The sequence below is a fragment of the Helicoverpa zea genome, chromosome 16 (assembly GCF_022581195.2).
Source record: "Helicoverpa zea isolate HzStark_Cry1AcR chromosome 16, ilHelZeax1.1, whole genome shotgun sequence".
Lineage (NCBI taxonomy): Eukaryota > Metazoa > Arthropoda > Insecta > Lepidoptera > Noctuidae > Helicoverpa > Helicoverpa zea.
The window spans coordinates 7,959,797-7,975,206 of NC_061467.1; the positions used below are offsets into that span (position 1 = coordinate 7,959,797).

A 15,410-nucleotide genomic window follows, 5' to 3' on the forward strand; every position below is an offset into this window, starting at 1 on the left:
TTATTTCGAAACAGTAGATATCAGAAGTAACAACTTGATGATTATATCGACATAGCATAATAAATTCGTTATACCTCATAAACATTGTAGGAAAAGTGGATGGATCTTAGAAATACTTAAATTTAATTACTTTGAATCAGGGTAGTTACCTATTGAATAAAAGTGTTTTTACTTTTAAGAGTAATTAAATTGTTAGCAATTTTATCTACTTGAGTATGTTATGCAGACTACTCGACAGTACCTAAGTATTTCTATGACGTGGTAATTCTAGTATTTTTCATTATATGTAGTTAAGCCAGCTAGGTAAGTATTTTGGACTTGAAACAGCATTACTTTGCCTGACCTTCGATTGAACAGTTGTTTTATACTTCATGGTAAGTTGTTTTTTAGAATTAATTTATTGACTTAATTGAATGAAAACCTAGCATAGAAATCTATTAAATGAGTTGTCTTCTAAAAATGTCTGTAAGAGACTGGTTTTTATCAAATGTTATTTATTTATCTACATATTTGTTTGTATCACAAATTCGCTTTTTTCTGAATTTTTCAGCACTATAACATCTACCATCATCAGCAGTGTGACTTACTTATTATTCAGTTCTATATAAAAGTAATAAATATCAGTTCTTGAAGATTTTTTGAGTCCTAGACTATCAGTATTCTACTAGTTTTTTATACCTTTAAATAATTATCCATTTGTTTTTGATTTTCAGAAAATGACACTTCTATTGTGGCTTTCTATCTGCTCTCTATTCGGAGCTGCGTTTTCTTGCGACGCTTACATCAAGACCAACCAATGGCCCGGCCGCTCCGTCATCGTACAAATGTTCGAGTGGAAGTGGTTGGACATAGCTGAGGAGTGCGAGAGGTTCCTTGGACCCAAAGGATTTGGTGCTGTACAGGTATATAGGTAGATAAAATACTTGTCATATAGGAATATAGGTAATGTGTTGGTACTACAGTACCTAGTTAGGTTACAATACATATCAATTAACATATCCCCGTCTGCGTCAGTTCAAATCAATTAATGTAATTAATTGGAATCTACGATTAATGCCATTTAGATAAATATGATTTAAACTTTGGACTTATTAAACCTAATTACCTACTGTGAGTTGCAACAACATTCAAATTGGTAAAAACAAAAGAACTCAGAGCTTCTGAAGAAAGACCGGTCCTTAGACATTCCGACTAGGGCGACAGGTCCTGTGCCACGTAGTAAATTACCTATTTGTTGAGTGGCTCTCGAAAAATTGATCCAACCTGCATATTATATCTGTATATTCTTGATTACCAGACTTCGCCAGCATCAGAGAACTTGATACTAGATCTAAACGGTACAAGACCTTGGTACGAGCGCTACCAAGTGATGTCTAACAAACGGGTCACCCGTTCAGGAAACGAAGCTGATTTCTTGAACATGACTACTAGGTGCAACAAAGTTGGTGTTAGGTACGTGCATGATTTATTTAATTAATCACGTATGATATGGCAAGTCTCCGAAAAGATTATGCCCCACAGGATGCATTTCAACTGAAGATAATAATCGTAATGATATCAGCAAAAATACCTATGCGCAATTGCGCATATAGGAACCTGTCTTACTGTCAGACACGCTTTTTTAGTATGTAGCCAGGGCCCTGGGTAGATCGGAGCTATGGGATTGTTTAAAAGAATTACCTGGTACAAATACGACTAAATTCAGTAAGTCCGACACTCCCTCACGGTGCTAACCTACAGCGGGAGGGGTCATTTGATGATCTCTCATCAAAAAGATAAAAATAAAAAGGACCCTCGGTGGGCTCTGGCAAAAAAGGGGATATGTCGTTGTCCAAGAGTGCAAAGTAGACTTATCCATCGGGGGGCCAAAGATGTTCCCATCGGCGCCACGTGGGCTGCATGCGGCCCGCGGGCGCCCGCGCCTGTTGAGTATGACTGATCTAGAGTGTTGCAACATATATCGAATGCTATCGAACAAAAACTACTTTATTTACCCGTAGTAATTATCAGCAAATTTTCTCTCACGTAGGTACAATTAAGCTTGTTAATCACTATCGTTTCCGTCTAGGTATGTCAAACCGGCTTTTTCACGATAATCCTTATTATATTTTATTTTGATAACGGATGTATCAATAATATTAGGTACCTATCCCTTCTTATCGTTATCAGTATCAATCAGTGTTGTTAAGTCGAAAGTCATACTCGCACACTGAAAATGTTAATAGGAGGTAATTAATACACTCTTTTGCAAAAAAAGCGGGCACCTATACGAAATCTTGGCTTTAAGGACTTCACGTGTATTTCAAAGGGTTTTAATGACCTTAGTATGTTACTAGCATCAAAAGGGTTAGCCAAGCATGCGTGAGAGTGTATTCTAAATTTGAATTTTGTAAAATTGCCTTAACCCTCCTCATTATTTTTTATATGGTTAATTTAACATTTATCACAAAATTCGGCATTTATTAAATGTCAAAGTGTGATAGGTGACGAGTTGTGATCAGCACTGCTAACTTTTTATTTTGTTTTGTCGCAGCCCAAAGTACTGATACTCCTCTAAATTGTGTTTATTTACGAGAAAGGGATATTTTAAACCGCGTGGGTACAATATCTAAAAAATAGAACGCTTTACACAAAAATACGAAACTCTTAACATTGCCATCAATCATCAGTACGAACAATTTAGAGCAAGTGAACATTTCATCAAATACGCATGGTTTTTCAAAATTGTTTTGATATCCCAGAAAGGTGCATTAACCATTAATTAAAACTGCATTATCAGTTTTCTAAAAATCACGCCAAAACCTTCTCAAAACGCCGAACGCCGAAACGAACCTTCAACCAGAAATTAGTCCAAAACAAGGTTCAACCAGTTGCTTAGCAATTTTACAAAATTCAAATTTAGAATACACTCTCACGCATGCTTGGCTAACCCTTTTGATGCTAGTAACATACTAGAGTCATTAAAACCGTTTGAAATACACGTGAAGTCCTTAAAACCAAGATTTCGTATAGGTGCCCGCTTTTTTTTGCAAAAGAGTTTATTAGCACGCCATGAGATAGAGACTATCGTAAATGCAATAAAATTTCATGATTTAACTTACACCCTTCAGCAAAATGCTCTGGCTTTAACAACATCTAGGTATGCCCAATTACTACCTATATCTTAGGGAACTTTAGGAAAACCGTAGGTAATCAAAGGAAGATTCTATCTCGGACTTATTTTTTATTGGACCACCAAATCTGTCCATATATATGAGCTATGAGCCTTACCTATAGAAGAGACAAGTTGTGATCATTTTCCGTACTCAATCGTTTCGGTGGGTCATTCTTTATCTGTCCACGTCTGGTATTAGCAATTGATTAGGTTCCTACTTTTAGAATATAATGCCAATTTTATCAATTTAATTACCTCAGAACATATTTACCGACAATTTTATAAAAACAACATATTTCGCAGAATTTACGTGGACGTCGTATTCAACCATATGGCGATACCGCAGAATACAAATAAGGTTTACAATGGGACTGGTGGCAGTACTGCTCTCATTGACGAATATTTGTATCCAGCAGTTCCATATAGGAAGGAACACTTTCATCACCCAGTGTGTGAAGTCAATGACTACGATAATGCTACAGAGGTAGGACACTTTCCATTTTGGCACATTAGACCTGTACTGGTAACTGACAATCTTGGAAACTAGCTGTCATGGTATGGACATGTGATATGGAGGAACGAGAATCATGTTGTGAAGAAGGTGGGTGAATGTGGATGGATATACCTAGTGGTAGGGGACCGCCAAAATAACGACGGCTGGATTGAGGGAAAGTCGACATCGCTAGAAAGAATGTTCTTTGTGAGATGACGGTAGACAGAAGAGTATGGAAGAAGAAAACATGCTGCACCGACCCCAAAAAATTTGAGATTAGAGTAGGAGGATGAGACCTGTTTATCACCTCATTTATGGGAAAAGAAATTCTTGCCTTCTTTATTGGAGAATTCTGGATATTACCAGTATGTTTTCACGCAGCAGATGGTCAGATGATTCGGCAAGAGATAGGTAGATTAGATAGGATCTGACCTGATAGCTGCCTCGTGGCATCACGGTGTTTTTTCCACTTATCTAAGTAATTAGTAGTGACATCTGCTAGTTTTCGAAGTAGCACTTTGCACCTGAGATGTTGTTGCAATGACCTTTAGAACATTCATAGGAATTTTCGTATGATAAGATTTATGTTGTCATTCTAGATTGAATCGAACTAATCCTGTTGTAGGTACTTGCTACTGTTGTAGATTCTTCAGAGTTCGGATTAGTAGATAGTCTACGATCTACTAATCCGAACTCTGAAGAATCATACTAAATAGTATCAACAAAAAACGGTCATCCTTTTAAATATAATTTGTAATTTTGTGGAGATCCTTATGAAATACTCTTTTTTTCGTTTTGGATAATTTTATCACCAGATAATTCCTGGTTACATTTTCATGTTTGTCGTGTTTGAACACCCTAAAATTTACGGAAATTTCACATGATTCAGATTCGAGTATGTCAGCTGGGTGGATTGCAAGATTTGAATCAGACAATGCCTTACGTGCGTCAGAGGATTATCGTGTACCTAAACGAGCTTATTGATCTTGGTGTAGCTGGTTTCAGGTAAGATGAAGATAAGGCAATATAAGGTTTGGGAAATATACCACAAGTTTTCTTTTTAATTAGGCTTTTAATTTGGTCTTCTAGGGTCTCTGACACTGTAAAAAAAGTTCTGATTCGATCATTGTCTCGTTCGGGGTTTTTCAGAGTAGATGCAGCAAAGCATATGTGGCCAGAAGATCTAAAAGAAATTTACAAGTACCTCAGCAATTTGAAGACAAACCATGGATTCCGAAAAAATTCCAGACCTTACATTTACCATGAAGTTTCAAAGGGTGGAGTAGTTACGTATGCTGATTACAGAGATATTGGAGATGTTACGGAATTCACTGTAAGATATTGAAATTAATCAATCTGTATTCCAGGGAATATTTTCCGTTCCAATTTACAAAACCTATAGCAGAAAGGATTATGGCGACATTGTTCGAATGTTTATTACCTACTGAGTAATGGTCAAATTAATTTTAATGAGCTATCGAGTTACGAAGCTTAATGCTCTGTATAAGCAATTTGCTGGACCATCTCAATAACGCTTTCCTTAACGACATAATCTTCTGTTTGGTTTATTCATGCACAAGATTATTCTTCTATCCAATAAATAAGGCTTAACATTTCTTCCGGGAATTAGTTGTATAGTCGAGAATATTTCCTTGAAATCATTTCCGAAGACACTACCAATAAATATATAGTATTCCAGATCCGATGAAATTGGATTTCTATCTAGTGCAGTCTCTAACTGCTGATTACAATAACTGATCTATCATTTCTTTTGCTATTGGAGATATAATTTTGAAGTTGGCTTGATACAGATTATGTCCAATCTCATATCGACATTCATAGTAAATTAAATGTTACATGTTTTTTTATGTAATTTCCAAGCTATTTGTGGAGTCCACTCGTGATCAAAAGGCTGGTTTATACTTCGGCCAAAGAATATGCATACATTGCCATCCAGCATTGCAATGCAGCCATTTGGGCACGATCCCCGCTGACAGCGATGCGGATGAATAATATTATGATACATAGCTTTAATCCCCCCACCCCTCACCCCTCTTTTATTTTTGTATGTAGTTTTAATTTGTAATATAGGTATGAACTAAGTCATAATTTTTTAATATAAATATGACTTGATATAAGATGTATTTATTTGTAGGCTGGAACAGAATTAGCGCTAATATTCACTGGTCGAAAGCCACTGAAGACGCTAAGGTCTTGGGGCACTGCGGAACTGGATATGATGCCAAATGGAAATGCCTTAGTTTTCGTTGACAATCATGACACACAACGCAATGGATTTATATTGACGCATAGAAATGCTACATTATATAAGGTACCTAAATTGTCGTTTAAGATCTTTTTTATTTTAATCCTCATTTTTATATTGTTCATTAAAACTTCTCTAGGGAATTGTTCTTGCAATTATTGTTGTTTTTAAGCGACTTCCCAAAAAAGAAGGAGGTTCTTTTTTTATTGATGGCAAAAATCATCAAATGACCCCTCCCGCTAGCGGCGGTAAGGGGGTGACTTTACTGACTAAAAATCCATCATATTCCGTCGTAGGCCTTTTATATTCCAAATTCGCGGTAGGTAACGGAACAATCCCGCAGCCCCGGCGGGCCTTGGCCCTGTTGGGCCACACTGGTAGTGGTTCAAGTGAAGGCCTTGCCTAACTATCAACTTAAGGTCTCAATCAAAGGACTCAAGGAGGAGGTTCTCAATTAGAATGTTTAATTTTATTGTTACAGGCAGCTTTAGCATTTCTTCTAGCACATCCGTATGGGCAGCCTCGAATGACAAGCAGTTTTTATTTCAATAGTTTTGACGATGGTCCTCCTGCTGATAGTGAAGGAAATATTATATCTCCTACTATTGACGAGGTAACTTTTATTTTGTTTATAATCTGTCTCTTTATTTAGGTATGTTTACAGTATGCTTTAAGCAGACTGAAAGATCGTATTATCTACTTGAAATTGAATTTCCAGGCTTACCATTTACATAATTTACTGATATGTTGGTAACCCTATTGGTAATGATAATAGGTAAATAAGATCCCCAAAACAATTCGATGAGAAGTCCATATGTACAGAACTTGATTTGAATTTTCTAGAACGGAATGTGTGATGAAAATTGGGTATGTGAACATCGCTGGGGCCCCGTGTACAGAATGGTGGCGTTCAGAAATGAAGTAATGAATACAGAAGTTAACTACTGGTGGGACAATGGGAACAACCAAGTTGCGTTCAGTTTGGGGGACAAAGGATTCATTGCTTTCAATACTGAAGGGAGTGAGATGCATGTGGAGATACAGGTAATACATACTTACGATTGGTTGTAAGTTGTAGTTTTCGCTAAACTAGAAGTCATGGAATATTGCGCAGAAATAGTTTTCATAGATATGCGCATATTTGCGAACCCGGAATTCAGTCACGGGCCGCTAATTGCAAGAAAACTGTATACAACTTTAATATATTTTTTTCCTTTATGATATAGAATATCTCTATGTAGAACAAAATCTGTAACTTTTGTATGAAATTGACAGACAGGACTTCCAGCTGGGATCTATTGCGATATAATATCAGGAGAAAAAGACAAAGAATTACCTTTTTGCACTGGGAGAAATATATCGGTATCCATTACTGGGAAGACGGAAATAATTTTATCTGGTGCCGAAGAAACTCATCTTGCCATACATGTTGGAAAAGAGGTAGGTACCTATATATATAAAAAAAACTTCATTATGCGTGTTGTCGTGTTTGTAAATGTTTGATTTATTTATTATGCAAATTAATTAAAGATAAAGAAAAAGTGTTAATTTATGATTCTGCTTTATTAACATTTTTCATATTGTTGTTTTCAGTCGCTTTTGGTGTTGACGGGATAAGGAGATTCGATAAACCAGAAGTTAGTACCTTATTAGGTATAGTAGACTATTGTCTACTATTAAAAAGATTTTGAATGTAGTTTCGAGACGTTAGTTTTCGATATTTTAATCTTATTTAATACTTGTTTTTCTCCTTTACTTGTAATGTAGTAAATAATTTATGAGAAATATTATTTGTTAATGTAATATAGTAGATAATATGTATGGTCTGATTTTTAATTCGAGTCAGTAAAATGACAGGAGCAACTGTCACTTTCACAAAAAAGGGTGACTCACTACAATAGTGATGTTCCACAATCGATCGACTTAGAAGTTTAGTCATGATTTATTTTATTAGGTATCAGAGCGTTGTTTTTATTATAAATATTTAAAGCATAACGTATTAAATAATACGATTTTAGAAATATGAACCTTCCCAGCATACTAAAACTTCTCATTACAACATTATTACATAAAAAAAAATATAACAACAGTATTCTATGTAATATTTAATTACATGTCTCCAGTTTAATTTCCGTAAATTACATATTTATATTAATATAAAGCCAATTTGATATTAATAAAAAATGTAATGTATGTACAAATAAATAAATGAATGTAATCTAGACTAACTTTTAATTCTCGATTTAAAAATCTCGATTTTCCACATCACTATTTATTTGGGACCCTATTTTTTTAAAACCGCGCAACACTGGAAATGTCCTTTTACTGACTCGAATTAAAAATCAGACTATAGGTATTAATCTATGCTTTGTACTTAATTGTTTTTAATTTATCGATGTTGTGTGTTGTACTTATTTGTCATGTATGTATGTGTATGTAGGTATAAGAATTAAAACATTTAATTGCACCTCCTTGTTTATTATTTCACCCGAATTATCAAAAAACCCTATCGAACAATCTTTTATCGGTAAGTATTGCATTGATTATAAATTATGATTAACTGTGATGGAAATGGATTTGTCACATAATATGTATAAACGAATTTTTTTAAGATTTTGTAATTTAGGAAATGAACAGCAGAAATGAAAATGCATTTTGAATATTTTCCGATGTTATCTATTACAAAGAAATAAACTGCGTTGGTAATCTCAGAGATTTAAAAAAATGTTAGGAAGATACTAGGAGTAACAAAAGGTTTTACAAAATAATAAGAACTGAAGTAGGGCCTACAATATAATGCCGCCTTCAGAAACGAAGACTATTTTCAGACGGCCTAATTAGACATCGTATGAACAGATAAACACTTTCATTTTTTCGTGAATCTCATCGCTGGCATGTCGAAAGAAATTACGTTTTTACAACTTTTATTCTGAATAAAGATTTAGATGTTTATAGTTTTACTGAACCTAGGTATAGGTAAGTATGCCAAATAGATCCATAAGAAATGATACAAACAAAACCTAAATTCTAAGGATTTACCTTAAGGACTTAAAGGAGAGCATTTCTGATAAATGCTCTCCTAGATTCTACTTTTAGGCAAATACTGAAGCAATTGTGCGTAATGACAGTAATAGGTAGGTAAGAGTTACCTAGCCTGTACCGGTACCTAATAGGTACTTCCTATAATACGTTTAGGCACTTAAAAAAAAGGTAAAAAATCTTGATATGACTCAAATATATCAAACGGAGTATAATGACAAAAACAAAATTATTCATATTGTGTGTCTTAAGCCATTATGCAAAATACGAGAAATGTCGACAAAATCAGTACCTATACCTACCTATCGAATACAGGTCAATCACACAACACAACTAATTTATCAAAAGACCAATTCCTATTCCTGTTATCACGCAGTTAGTGACGAACTTCACGTTATTGGTATGCCAGGAACGCCCCCTGTAGTTTCATACCTAGTACACCTACGATTCTCCAAGATATATCTAAAATTCGTTTTTTTTGGGAAGTGAAGATTCTGTTAATGTTAAAAAAATAACTACCCACGTGTTGAAAAGTTACGTTACTAAAAAGAAGGTGCTTTTAATGGAAGTGATATTAAAAAAAATGTATTTTACAGCGTAAATAATCATGGTTTAACTTTTTTGTCGGACTATGAAGTGAAACAACGTAACATTTACTATTCAACGACGTCATAATCGTGTCATATTTTTCTAATAGTTAAGTGGTTTGCTGTTTTGTTAAGTGTTTACATTTGAAATGCATTGTTGAGTTCAAGTCTTCCTGTTGAACAGTCGTGTTTATATGTTATGTAAGTAAGTACCTTAAATTATTACATAGACCTCAAATAGAAGTATGAAAAATAATAGTCTTTTTCATATTTGCGTTAGATTAAATTGTCGTTGGAGATTAACTAAGATTAATTTTGCACAAATCGAGAGGTATGTTCATCGTCCCCGTCCTTATGCACTGAAATAATTGTAAAACCCTGGTTTCTTTTCAGACAATGACACTTCTATTGTGGCTTTCTTTCTGCTCTCTGTTTGGAGCTGCGTTTTCTTGCGACGCTTACATCAAGACCAACCAATGGCCCGGCCGCTCCGTCATCGTACAAATGTTCGAGTGGAAGTGGTTGGACATAGCTGAGGAGTGCGAGAGGTTCCTTGGACCCAAAGGTTACGGAGCTATACAGGTAGGTTTCTTAAGACCTAGTAGACTCTAGAAGTAGATCGATTTTTTCCGATACTACATTTTGGCTTTTTGACCAGACGTCACCAGCATCAGAAAACATGGTGATAAACCTAAACGGCATAAGACCCTGGTACGAACGATACCAAGTGATGTCATACAAACTGGAGACCCGTTCAGGAAACGAAGCTGACTTCTTGAACATGACTACTAGATGCAACAAAGTTGGTGTAAGGTATGTACCTACCTAAGTTATTTGAAAGAATTTTGAGGAAAGAGAAAAAAAATAAGAACGAGTAAATTCTATACAACCGGCTCTTCAATTGGTACGTACACCTTGATACGCCTGTTCAATGTCACTGTTTGTCACCTGTTTTTCTTTCTTCTCTCTCTTGATTCTCGATATGGTCTTCATAAATCATCTAAATACGAGTATTAATAAGGGGTATACAAATGATAACTCAAATATTCCTACTTCTGTTGTGTTGATTTCAAAAGGTATCTTTACTTCGCCTGAATATCTTTTTACGGCAGATTTGTAGCTATTGTCGCATTAGATTTCTTGTGAATGTCGCCGATGGCACTGATTATACCCGACCGTCAATAATAAGAAATAACATGTGTGTATGTCCCTATTCCCTAGCCCATAGAGTTGAAAATGATGCAATGAAGTTAAAAATGATTTTATTATGTTGTTCACAATCATTACTCATGCAAATTGTTGTCCTTTTCCATCAGTCTAGTTACTAACCCAAGCGGTAAACATCATAATGAAGATTTAGATCATAATCAACCCGTCGCAACAGTTTCCATACTGCAAATGCACATTAATTTTCTATCTCATAGAACAAAACGATAAGCGTGTATAATCGAAGTACTTACTTAACAATTAATGATAATGATTTATCTACAAATCTGGTCGTTATCAGTATTTTATTAGTAGCTGCGTTTATAGCTGCGATAACATTAATCCTGTTTCCTATGGGGATCAAAATGACTGAAGTATTTAGTTACTAATCTCGATAAACAGATTAATTTGTTACACTCAACTGATTCTCAATCCATAGCTTTACTTCTATCATTAGGTATTTAAATACTATGATTGTTAAATGTAGTACCTAATTTATTTCACAAATCTGATTGCACCATGCGTCCTTATAAAAAATAAATAGTTTAGAACTAAAAAACATTACGCTTTTTGTAACGTTTCTTAGCGAGTCATGTATTGTCACTGGGAAGTGGGTCAAATTAAGATTACAAGATTTTGTTACATAGGTACATAGTTACAGGTGAAGCGAGTTAAAAATGCGATGACTGTGACTGGCCAGTTCTTTATCATTCGGTTTGAAAGTCCCAATACTTCATTTGTTTTGCAGAGTCTACGTAGACGTGGTATTCAACCATATGACAGGTGGTGGTACTCCCGAAACTGATAGTCTTTCATATCCAGGAGTTCCATACACAGAAGAAAATTTCCATCACCCTGTCTGCGATGTAAATGATTATAATAATGCTACTGAGGTTGGTATTGACTTGAAAGAAGATGTCCCTATTTTTGCGGAAATGACCTAAAACATGTCTCTATGTATTTTATTTTATTCAGATGAGGATGTGTAGGTTGGTAGGACTTCAGGACTTGAATCAAACAATGCCTTATGTCCGTCAGAAGATAATTGGTTTCCTGAATAAGCTTATTGATCTTGGTGTAGCTGGAATTAGGTAAGTAAAAAATGATTCCAATGCAGCTCAAGATTTTTGAAGTGTTGCAAGCATGATTTTAAATGAATTATTCTCATGTAGAGTGGATGCAGCAAAACACATGTGGCCAGCAGACCTTAAAGAAATTTACAAGTACCTCAATAATTTGAATACAAAATTTGGATTTCGAAAGAATTCGAGACCTTACATTTACCAAGAGGTTGCAAAGGGTGGAGTAATTACTTATGAAGAATACAAAGATATGGGAGATGTTACGGAATTTACTGTAAGGGGATTTATGTTTTATTAGAATAAGTTATCATGATAAACATATATAGGACCTACCTACAGCTCTTTTTACCATTTCATCTCGGGCAGTGATGTCTTAAAAGCTTCTTTGATATTTTTTTAATCTTAGCTATTGGGTCTTTATTATAACGAGTACTTAGCAGTAAGGCCCGCAATATCACATTGTCCGCATCATCGTTAACATTTTCGCTGAATAAGCGTAACCCATTAGCGTTTCCAAAAACATTTTTATCTCACAGAACGATTTTTAAAAGATATTAGCTTCACATCATGAATTTTTAGGGCTCTAAAAAGTCATAAACAGTTAAGAAACATATCTTAAGTGAGTGTTACAAGCCTATAGGTACTGTTTTTTTTTTCTTTAATGTGTAAACTCACAAAAAATGTAGGAGGACTTACCTATTCCTAGTTGTGTCTTCGAAATACCAAATATTACAATATTGTGTAATTAATGAAACCTGATACGCGTGTATGTTATTACGTTTCCTGTCAGTCACATGAAGACCTATATTTCGTATTGCAAAATTGGCGCGCATCCAACTACATATTTCCTGCATTCTCGGAATTCACTAAATTCAACATTCGCTTTGTTGTAATCGTAACGTGTTTCAGTTTTGTCCATGCCTGGCAAAAATGCTCGTATTTCTGACCATCAATAGATATACGGAACCCGGAACAGTAAAAGTGCATGAGCAATAGTTACCTCTAACAGTGAATCGGGATTATTTATCCCCTTATTTTCCGGACTAAGGGCAAATGTTACAAGGGACCCGTAAAGTTTCATATTTGGAATGCATCATAAGACCATACAGATCACATTGCCTTATACCACACAGTATTTCCATAAATTATGGCTATCGTAAACTTCTAGGTTGGAGACGAATTAGCTCAAATATTCACTGGTCGAAAGCCATTGAAGACTCTAAAGTCTTGGGGTACTACAGCACTGGATATGATGCCGAGTGAAAACGCCGTTGCTTTCGTTGACAATCACGACACACAAAGAAGCGGCTTTATATTGACACATAGAAATGCTACACTTTATAAGGTAAAATATTTCATGTAATTTCATTATAACAGATATTGATCACACGCTTCGAAATATAGTAAAGTAGTTCTAATATAATGTTTGTCAAAAATCTTGATAAACGATGATAAAATCGCAGATGTGAATTTAATGCGCAAAACTAGTGTTAAAACAAAGGTGACGTGAATATTGTTTTGTTGTAGGCAGCAGTAGCTTTTCTTCTAGCCCATCCATATGGACAGCCTCGGATAACAAGCAGTTATTATTTCACTAGTTTTGAAGAAGGACCTCCTGCTGATAGTGAAGGAAATATTATATCTCCTACTATAAATGAGGTAAAGTCTTTTTTGTAGAACGTCATCAATGATCCCCCCCGCTGTGGGTACTGACGTACTGACGAAAGCTGACCATCTTCCTTTACGGAAAGGTTACATACTCAATTTAAAGAATTACAAATTCATTTCTAGGACCAACTATGCGATGGTGGTTGGGTATGTGAACATCGCTGGGGCCCCGTGTACAGAATGGTGGCGTTCAGAAATGAAGTAATGAATACAGAAGTTAACTACTGGTGGGACAATGGGAACAACCAAGTTGCCTTCAGTTTGGGGGACAAAGGATTCATTGCTTTCAATACTGAAGGAAGTGAGATGAATGTGGAGATACAGGTAAGTGAACTTAATGCTTATAGAGAGGCCGTAAAGCTAAAGATTGGTGTTATTATAAACTCATGATTTATTATAGACTGAACTCCCATCTGGAACCTATTGCGACATAATATCAGGACAAAAAGAAGGAACAACTTGTACTGGAAGAAATATCACCGTATCAACTATTGGGAAAGCGCAAATAACATTATCTGGGGCTGAAGAAGAACTGTATCTTGCTATACATGTTGGAAAAGAGGTAAGGAATATCGCAGATATGTTAACTGCCCTCTATTAACGACGGATTTCTATAACTTATCCTTCCGTTGATTTGCGATGAGAGATAGAATTTTTGCTTCAGTTCCATACAAATTATGTCGAGTTTTAATTCGTAAAATAACTGATTGATTGCTTAGGGAAATACGATAAATAAACAAACAATTATTTTTGATGTATAATTCAACAGCTGCTACATGACATTTCATTATTGAGTAATAGATCCGATTTATTTAATGATAATATTTTACAACTGACCTAATGTATGTGCTAATAAATATTTTCCTTGCTTCTTTGACTTTTATAGTTTTTGGTCATCCTCTACTCATATCGGATCCGTCTGGAACAATGGCCATATCCCGCCCAATATCTGTCTGGGGTCGGCGCAACATGTTTCCCACTTCCATTCTTCTCTGTCACTCGTCGTACCGACACTCACTCCCTCCTTATTCATATCATCTTTCAGGCAATCCATCCCTCTTTTCATAGGTATTCTTCCTCTCCAACCATCTACATTCATATTTAGTACATACTTTGTGCATGCGTATAATTCCTCTTTATTGCATGCCCATACCAAGACAATAGTTTATTCTTAATACCATCAGTTTTATGGCCTTATTTGACTCTACTACATTAACCATTATTTTGGAAACCATGATAAACAATATTGTTTGTTCATTAACAAATAAAAAAATCTTTATTAATCTTCAAAGCTTGACATGTATTTGATTTTTAATTGTGTTAGATATCTATTTCATTGACGTCTTTAAACTGATTAATCTATTACTATTTTCAGTCGGCTCTTTAGATGGTGGTAAGAAGCTATGATATCCTGAAATCGACAAAGTGATAGCAGTAAAAGAAGATTCTAATGTTTTAAAATACGATGATATTTCAAAATTGTTATTTATCGACCTTTTGTCTAATTATATTTTGTAAATAACCCCATATGGCTTATTTTTAGTTATTACCTTCCTATTTTAAAAGTAACCTTAGATATGAGTATATTTTGAATAAAAGAACTAGTTAAACTCAATGGTGACGTGTTTCAGCTGAATTTTGAGCGCCATAATTTTTTTCCGTGTACCCAGTATAAACAACTTGGTATACTTATTTATAGCATTAGAGGTATCATTGAATACCTAATCAATAATCCATTAATGATAGGTAGGTACTGTACCGATTGCAAAATTACAATCAAACCTTTAGAAATTTCTACTACAAAATTATATAATTAAGTACAAATATTTATCGAACAACAGATCTTAAGATTATTATTGTTTTCGGACCTTTTATCAGGAATTAAAATATAATTATAAAGATAAGGGTTCATTAT

At 34.9% G+C, this 15,410-nt stretch overlaps 2 protein-coding genes across 4 annotated transcripts; both read left to right on the forward strand.

Moving 5' to 3' along the window:
• The first annotated feature begins 289 nt into the window (after positions 1 to 289).
• LOC124637298 (alpha-amylase 4N-like) lies at positions 290 to 8,380 on the forward strand. 2 transcript variants are annotated; one of them, XM_047173655.1, is made up of 11 exons: positions 290 to 374; positions 714 to 902; positions 1,298 to 1,452; positions 3,458 to 3,638; positions 4,537 to 4,652; positions 4,797 to 4,980; positions 5,803 to 5,979; positions 6,395 to 6,526; positions 6,757 to 6,957; positions 7,189 to 7,353; positions 7,507 to 8,380. In XM_047173655.1, the coding sequence occupies exons 1-11, from the start codon at positions 372 to 374 to the stop codon at positions 7,528 to 7,530; spliced, it is 1,527 nt and encodes a 508-aa protein (XP_047029611.1). In that variant the 5' UTR covers positions 290 to 371; the 3' UTR covers positions 7,531 to 8,380. The 2 variants fall into 2 exon arrangements, with proteins under 2 accessions (XP_047029611.1, XP_047029612.1); XM_047173656.1 differs by lacking the exon at positions 5,803 to 5,979.
• Positions 8,381 to 9,448: 1,068 nt separating this feature from the next.
• LOC124637300 (alpha-amylase A-like) lies at positions 9,449 to 15,022 on the forward strand. Of its 2 annotated transcripts, none has more exons than XM_047173659.1 (11): positions 9,449 to 9,740; positions 9,933 to 10,121; positions 10,198 to 10,352; positions 11,494 to 11,638; positions 11,721 to 11,836; positions 11,918 to 12,101; positions 12,996 to 13,172; positions 13,355 to 13,486; positions 13,619 to 13,819; positions 13,896 to 14,057; positions 14,871 to 15,022. In XM_047173659.1, exons 2-11 carry the CDS (start codon positions 9,936 to 9,938, stop codon positions 14,880 to 14,882), a joined length of 1,470 nt encoding a protein of 489 aa, XP_047029615.1. In that variant the 5' UTR covers positions 9,449 to 9,740; positions 9,933 to 9,935; the 3' UTR covers positions 14,883 to 15,022. The 2 variants fall into 2 exon arrangements, with proteins under 2 accessions (XP_047029615.1, XP_047029614.1); XM_047173658.1 differs by having other exon boundaries at positions 9,450 to 9,744.
• The last annotated feature ends 388 nt before the right edge of the window (positions 15,023 to 15,410 follow it).